This window comes from Bidens hawaiensis, unplaced genomic scaffold, assembly GCF_021521415.1.
Source record: "Bidens hawaiensis isolate Kalapana, Puna unplaced genomic scaffold, B.hawaiensis_p1.1 tig00048379_1, whole genome shotgun sequence".
NCBI classification, from domain to species: domain Eukaryota; kingdom Viridiplantae; phylum Streptophyta; class Magnoliopsida; order Asterales; family Asteraceae; genus Bidens; species Bidens hawaiensis.
Window position 1 is genome coordinate 61,731 of NW_027498667.1, and position 7,532 is coordinate 69,262.

A 7,532-nucleotide genomic window follows, 5' to 3' on the forward strand; every position below is an offset into this window, starting at 1 on the left:
TGTGTACCTCCTAACTTATTTAATATATGTTATAATTTACATTGGTTGACAAGTCAATTTAATTACACTTATCTAACATTAGCATTAACATTATATAGATGTGTAATTATCATATCTCAAATATATAGACATATGCTATGTTTGTGACTTTGTATTAACATCAGAAGGATGTCATTTAAGTAAATAACTACTATTTACTTTACTTTACTTTACTTTTGATATGCATTTGGGATACATCATTATCCATATAAAAATACGTTTATTTAATATTGACTAAGTTATGTTTAAACATATTTGAATGAGATTTTGATAATTCTACTCAGCGTGTTCCTTATATTTCATTAATAATATATCGTATCTTGGATATATATATAGATCCAAAAGTTAGTTCCATAACCCCCAGCTAGATGAGCCATTACTTGTGCATTTTTCATCAATTCTTTTACTTATTCCTCAACTCATCCATGCGTTGAATTTCCCCATACATGTATTCCAACTCAATCTACAATATAGCAATTAGTATTTCCATACTACTAAAATGACTTGATTGCTCTAAATCATCAACCAAAGAAACAATGACGAACAAAATTTAAAGAAAAAAGAAATCGATTGAAACACGAGTATAAAATAATATGTATGTTTCGCTTTTAATGTTATGAATTATGTTTGTTCATAGGAGATAACGATTATTCTAAGCCAAAACATAAAACTTTTATTTCATTTGAATCACGAAACTAACCATCTCCGTAAAGTTCAAACGGAGGAGGTTTCGACAATTATTGCTAGTTTCATATGTTTCTCACAATCACGATCACGGGTAGATATGTAGTATCTTGTCCCGCTACTGGTTAAGTTGACCACTCCTGGACCACTTGTGATGAGGGAAATAGCGTGTTCAGTATAACATTGTCCGTACGCATATTCGGGGACTTCAACAACATCATGGGTTTCATTAACAAAGTTAAAGAGTAGAGTGTCTCCGACGTTGAAGGTATGCAATTCTCCCCAACACGTATAGAAGTGCGGGTGTTTTGGGTTGGCCCATCCATAACTATCGCCCACCACGAGCTCAGTTGCGTAGCATTGGAGGTCGATTGGTGCCACCAAAATGGCCATAAATATAAATATAAATATAAACATGCGGAAGTTGAATGGTGTCATTTTTATTAGTCGTGGTTGCTTCCTTACATCTCCTTCAATAAGTGTATTTATAGATGTAAATTATTAATTTATGGTTTCAACGTTAACATCTAATTCTTATTTTAGACGTATTTGTGTCAAACTGTCCGTTAATTGTTTTGAGAAATAAATATGATAAATTTAGCACGCCAAATTAATACTCGATCGTACGTATTTGGCATTACTTAATTTAAGTACATCTTATCTTGATGAGTGATGATTCGTATGAATACATATAGTATCTAAATTGTAATAAGTTTTTTAATATTTTAACGATAATAAACACATATAGTATCTAAATTGTAATAAGTTTTTTAATATTTTAACGATAATAAACGTAGTGAGATTTACTTTTATCATATATTCAGTTAGTGTGGGTGTTCTTATACTTAGTGAATCATTGATATAAATAAATAAATAAATAACAAATAACTTGTTGCTCACTTACCCATTATCCAGATGTAGTTTAGTTTGTGTTAAATGTTAATAAAAAAATACTACATAGAAAAAAAACAAAAAAAAAATATAGAATAACTATAATAAGCATCCTTAACGACATTGCTAAAGAACCATAACAATAGATGATGATATGAGTTAGCAAATTAATTTAAGTAAGATAACACGTCAAGTAGCATCATACAAAGTTGATAACGTACAAATAACATGTACATGATCACCTAGCGTATGTAACGAATATCGAATCCCCTCGTCCTGCGGTAGGAATTCGGTATTTGCACAAAGACAAAAAAAAAAAAAAAAAGTTTTTGATTATTTCTTAAAAAACCATCCATTATTAGCATGTTTTCATTGATGTCACGTTTGATCACACCATCCATCTAATTTAGTCTTTGAATAAAGAAACAAATAGAATAGAATAGAATTGTTCTTGGCTAAATAAAAGGCAAGTAGAAAGACCAGATTAGAAAAATAACAATATAAACCGTACACGTTGCAATATTTAGTTGTTCTACGTACCCATCAATCACTTTTCGTCAAACATTAAACTCGGTTTAAGTTAAGACTTTAGAATAATTACACCAACCCCCTAATCTTTCATCTTGTTTCCAATTTTTAATTTGTTCAAATATTCTCAGAAATTGACCTACAACTATATATACTAACGACTATATTTAACATCGTTAATTTGTTAAAATATAGACAACAAACTGTATTAAGAATCATAACAATTATGAGGATGAGCATGTAAAAATATTAAAGTACAGAGGGCAGTAGTAAAAAATATTTATCACCATCGTAATTTCTAAAAACAGAACTGGTGATATGATCTGGTGCAAAAATGGATTGAATCAATACATTAATCAAAAAACATCCAACAAGCTGCAAACAATCTTCACAAAACCAGGTTTAAATGTTTTTCATTTGATTATATTATATTTGTAACAATTTCTTGAATTTTTAATGAACCATCATACTTTCCCATTTGATCACAGGCATTTTAACAATGGCATGGTTTCGAGCCAGATCCCGTCTGGCAAACCTTGCGATTCGAACAACTCTGCAACCGGGCGGATCATACACCGCAAGAACCCGACCCCATCGATATTTCCATACCACATTTCCCAAATCAAGGCCCGGACCCGTTCCTCGATCGGTCCCGCTTTCGCGATTATCCGATAGCTTCTTAGACGGGACCAGCAGCGTCTACCTCGAAGAGCTTCAACGGGCCTGGGAGACTGACCCGAACAGTGTCGATGAGTCGTGGGATAATTTCTTTCGGAACTTTGTGAGCCCGGCCGCCTCGGCTCAGGGGGTATCGGGCCAGACGATTCAAGAAAGCATGAAGCTGTTGTTGCTAGTGAGAGCTTACCAGTTTCACGGTCACATGAGAGCGAAACTCGACCCGTTGAGTCTCGAACAACGCGAGATTCCCGCTGATCTAGATCCCGGTTTTTATGGGTTCAGTGAATCGGATCTCGACCGCGATTTTTTCCTTGGAATATGGCGGATGTCGGGTTTTTTATCTGAAAACCGGCCTGTGCAGACCCTTAGAGCGATATTAACTCGACTCGAACAGGCTTACTGTGGAAGCATTGGTTACGAGTACATGCATATTGCAAACCGGGACCGATGTAACTGGTTACGTGACAAGATCGAGACCCCCTCGGTTACCGCTTATAGTGGTGACCGACGACAGGTTATTCTGAGCCGGCTCATTTGGAGTACTCAGTTTGAGAACTTTTTAGCCACCAAGTGGACCGCGGCTAAGAGGTTCGGGCTCGAAGGCGGAGAGACGTTAATCCCGGGGATGAAAGAGATGGTTGACCGGTCAGCGGATTTGGGTGTGGAGAGTATTGTTATCGGGATGTCACATAGAGGGCGGTTAAACGTGTTAGGTAATGTCGTTAGGAAACCGTTGCGACAGATTTTCAGCGAGTTTAGTGGCGGGACGAAGCCCATTGATGAAGCCGGGCTTTATACGGGAACGGGTGATGTTAAGTATCATTTAGGGACATCATATGACCGGGCTACTCGAAACGGGAAACATATACATTTGTCATTGGTTGCAAACCCGAGCCACTTGGAGGCGGTGGACCCCGTTGTGGTTGGTAAAACCCGAGCAAAACAGTATTATTCTAACGACGTGGACCGAACGAAGAACATGGCAATTTTGATTCATGGTGATGGGAGTTTTGCTGGGCAAGGTGTGGTGTATGAGACATTGCATTTAAGTGGTTTACCAAATTATACAACTGGTGGGACTATTCATATTGTGGTTAATAATCAGGTTGCTTTTACCACTGACCCGAGATCGGGAAGGTCTTCTCAGTATTGTACTGATGTTGCTAAAGCATTGGATGCACCAATTTTTCATGTTAATGGTGATGATGTGGAGGCGGTTGTTCATGCGTGTGAGCTTGCGGCTGAGTGGCGCCAAACTTTCCATTCGGATGTTGTCGTTGATATCACTTGTTATAGACGGTTCGGGCATAATGAAATCGATGAACCCTTCTTCACCCAGCCCAAAATGTACCAGGTCTGTAAAGTTTTATTAATAAAAAGTATTAACGAATATGAATTATAGGCGATTAGCCCACCCCGGGACATTTTCTTGAAGGTGAAATAAGAGAAGGAAAAAAAAAACCTTCCGTACAAGTGTGTAAGTAGTTACTTATTTATTCTGTATAGGATACATGGAAAACAATACAAGACAAATATACAAATCTCAAAATACAGAAAACTAAATTAGAAGTTTTGATCATTTCTGACCCGTTGACCAGCATTGGTTTTCTAGTCAACGGGGACTTTTTGGTCAACGTTGACTTTTCGGTACAGTTTATAGACTTTGTGACTGTGGGTTGCTACAGGTTATCAAGAAGCATCCTTCTGCACTCGAAATCTACCAAAAACAGTTGCTTGAATCCGGTCAGGTTGCAAAAGAAGATATCGACCGAATACAAAACAAGGTTTTATCGATCTTAAACGAAGAATTCGTGGCTAGCAAAGATCACGTGACAAACAAAAGGGACTGGCTTTCAAACTACTGGTCCGGGTTTAAGTCCCCGGAACAGCTTTCGCGTATCTGTAACACCGGGTAAGTTTTTAACTTATGCAACCCGGCAAACTTTATAAAAGAATACTGATGAATGATGTTGTTCAGGGTCAAACCCGATATCTTGAAGAATGTCGGGAAGACGATCACAACTCTTCCAGAAAACTTCAACGCTCATCGAGGGGTTAAAAAGATATTTTCCGACCGTTTGAAAATGATTGAAAAAGGAGAGGGTGTTGACTGGGCGGTTGCAGAAATGCTTGCTTTTGCAACACTTCTAGTGGAGGGGAATCATGTGCGGCTAAGTGGGCAGGATGTGGAACGAGGTACTTTCAGTCACAGGCATTCAGTTATCCATGATCAAGTAACCGGGGAGCGATACTGTCCGTTGGATCATGTGATAAGGAATCAGAATCAAGAAATGTTTACTGTTAGCAACAGTTCTCTTTCAGAGTTTGGTGTTTTGGGCTTTGAATTGGGCTACTCAATGGAGAATCCAAACTCACTTGTCTTATGGGAGGCCCAGTTTGGTGACTTTTCCAATGGGGCCCAGGTGATCTTTGACCAGTTTTTGAGCAGTGGTGAGGCCAAGTGGCTAAGACAGACTGGGTTAGTTGTGTTGTTGCCTCACGGTTATGACGGTCAGGGCCCGGAACACTCGAGTGCACGCCTCGAAAGGTTCCTTCAAATGAGTGATGATAACCCTTGTGTTATCCCCGAGATGGAACCGACTCTTCGAACACAGATCCAGACGTGTAATTGGCAAGTTGTAAATGTTACGACGCCCGCAAACTATTTCCATGTCCTGCGTAGACAGGTAATCTTATTTTTGAAGTCCCGTTAAATAACCAGGCTGAATATGACAACCCAAACCTGATTATTTTTGTGTCGTGTATTTCCAGCTGCATAGGGAATTCCGAAAACCGCTCATTGTGATGTCACCTAAAAATTTGCTTCGCCACAAAGAGTGCAAGTCAAATCTATCAGAGTTTGATGATGAAAAAGGTCACCCGGGTTATGATAAACAAGGGACCAAGTTTAAACGTCTTATCAAGGATCAAAATCGTCACTCAGATCTCGAAGAGAGCATTAGACGTTTAGTTCTTTGCTCAGGAAAGGTTCGTTAAACCATTTAATACACCGAAAATGACCCGTTTTGACCTGTTACTGACCCCTTAACCGGCCCGTTTTGTAGGTTTATTATGAACTTGATGAGCAAAGGAGGTCGGTGGATGGTAAAGATGTTGCAATTTGTCGGGTGGAACAGCTTTGCCCGTTTCCGTATGACCTGATCCAACGTGAACTAAAACGTTACCCGAGTAAGTATTCTTATTGTCACCTGCAGTAAGTTCTTTAGTGGTTTGACAATAACTAATGCTTATAATATTAATATGCGTGTGTTTAGATGCGGAGATCGTTTGGTGTCAAGAGGAGCCAATGAACATGGGGGCGTTTGCATATATTGCTCCCCGCCTTGCTACGGCTATGAAGGCTGTGGATCGAGGTAGCATACAAGATATTAAATATGTGGGCAGGGGTCCGTCTGCAGCTACTGCAACCGGGTTCTACGGAGTTCATGTCAAGGAACACTCCGAGTTGGTTCAGAAAGCTATGCAGCCTGAGCCCATCACCACCCCCGCCCTTGTTTGACCCGATTCACAGCTACAGATCATAGCCAAAGTAAATAAAGGTACATCATTGACAAGCCAGCATGGACCAAGAGTTATATTTTGCAGTGTAGTTTCATTTATGTGGGATTCAAGCAATGTCATAAGTGAAATAAGATAAGCGATTTAGCCGGGTTGTCTTGTAGTTATGAAAATAACTATGAGTAACGAGATCAACTAATATGTGGGTTCAAGAACTAAGAAGTTGCCAACTTATGTGCATTCAACTGTTTTATTTCAGTACAAGCGCGATATGGACTCACGTATTATATGTTTTCTTCTCGTATTTTTCAACAGTTAGTTTACCTATTTAACAGATGAGAAGTTTAACACCAAAATGACTTGTTATAACCTAATGTGGCCTTGTGTAAACTAAACAAACCAACTAACTCGTGGCCATGCCCATTAAACCCTAAAAGGGTAGTAGTCATCATAAGCATGTCTCAAACACCAAAAGAATCTGTCATGGCCAAATGTGACTTTGTGCAACCAAATCCAACTCACTAAAGCTATATAAGGTTCATTAAGAACCAAAATCATCATCATCATCATCATCATCATCATCGTACTCAGTATATCCCACCAATAGCAAAGCTATAGTAGGGTCTGAGGAGGGTAAGATGTAGACAGCCTTACCTCTACCCCATAGGGATAGAGAGGCTGCTTCCGGTGAGACCCTAGGCTCGATAGTAGTTTTGCATCAAGCCTTGGACATAAGACACATAACACTCAACCATCGGGACACCGACCGATTGGTGCATGTACCCTTGTCTTTCGGCTATCAACGCCACCACATGATGCCTGATTAACCTTCCGTCACTTTTAACGTTATTTTCACGATATTGGTATAATAACGTCAAAATTATTTTCATTAAGAACCAAAAGTGTACAATTAATCATGCATGTGTAATTTAACACCAAAATAACTTGTTAGGATCTAATGTGAGCTTGTGTAACCTAAACTAGCATGCTAACTCATGGCAAGGACTGTTATGACCCAACAATGTATCATAATTAGTATGTGTCAAGCAACAAAAAAAAACTTGTCATGGCCGGTTAAACTTGGTAAAGAAGTTATTGTTATTGAATTGTGAGTATATTTGCTGAATATACATGGGTATATATAGAATACAATATTACACTCTAATCCCTCTAATATAACATAATATTAAACT

General features: G+C 38.6%; 2 protein-coding genes across 2 annotated transcripts; one reads left to right on the forward strand and one right to left on the reverse strand.

Annotated features, from left to right (window-relative positions):
- Positions 1-753: 753 nt before the first annotated feature.
- On the reverse strand, positions 754-1,116 carry LOC143597487 (blue copper protein-like). The gene has a single exon (XM_077075979.1). It carries the CDS (start codon positions 1,114-1,116, stop codon positions 754-756), a length of 363 nt encoding a protein of 120 aa, XP_076932094.1.
- Positions 1,117-2,625: 1,509 nt separating this feature from the next.
- LOC143597490 (uncharacterized) lies at positions 2,626-6,374 on the forward strand. The gene is made up of 6 exons (XM_077075982.1): positions 2,626-4,174; positions 4,506-4,732; positions 4,799-5,507; positions 5,593-5,808; positions 5,886-6,009; positions 6,096-6,374. Exons 1-6 carry the CDS (start codon positions 2,642-2,644, stop codon positions 6,338-6,340), a joined length of 3,054 nt encoding a protein of 1,017 aa, XP_076932097.1. The 5' UTR covers positions 2,626-2,641; the 3' UTR covers positions 6,341-6,374.
- The last annotated feature ends 1,158 nt before the right edge of the window (positions 6,375-7,532 follow it).

What these genes read in the sequence shown, in the direction of transcription:
- LOC143597487 (XM_077075979.1), bottom strand. Translation starts at nt 1,116, where the DNA reads ATGGCCATTTTGGTGGCACCAATCGACCTCCAATGCTACGCAACTGAG.
- LOC143597490 (XM_077075982.1), top strand. Translation starts at nt 2,642, where the DNA reads ATGGCATGGTTTCGAGCCAGATCCCGTCTGGCAAACCTTGCGATTCGA. An exon ending in TCGCGTATCTGTAACACCGG is followed by an intron (nt 4,733 to 4,798) that starts GTAAGTTTTTAA and finishes GATGTTGTTCAG; the next exon opens with GGTCAAACCCGATATCTTGA. An exon ending in TAGTTCTTTGCTCAGGAAAG is followed by an intron (nt 5,809 to 5,885) that starts GTTCGTTAAACC and finishes CCCGTTTTGTAG; the next exon opens with GTTTATTATGAACTTGATGA.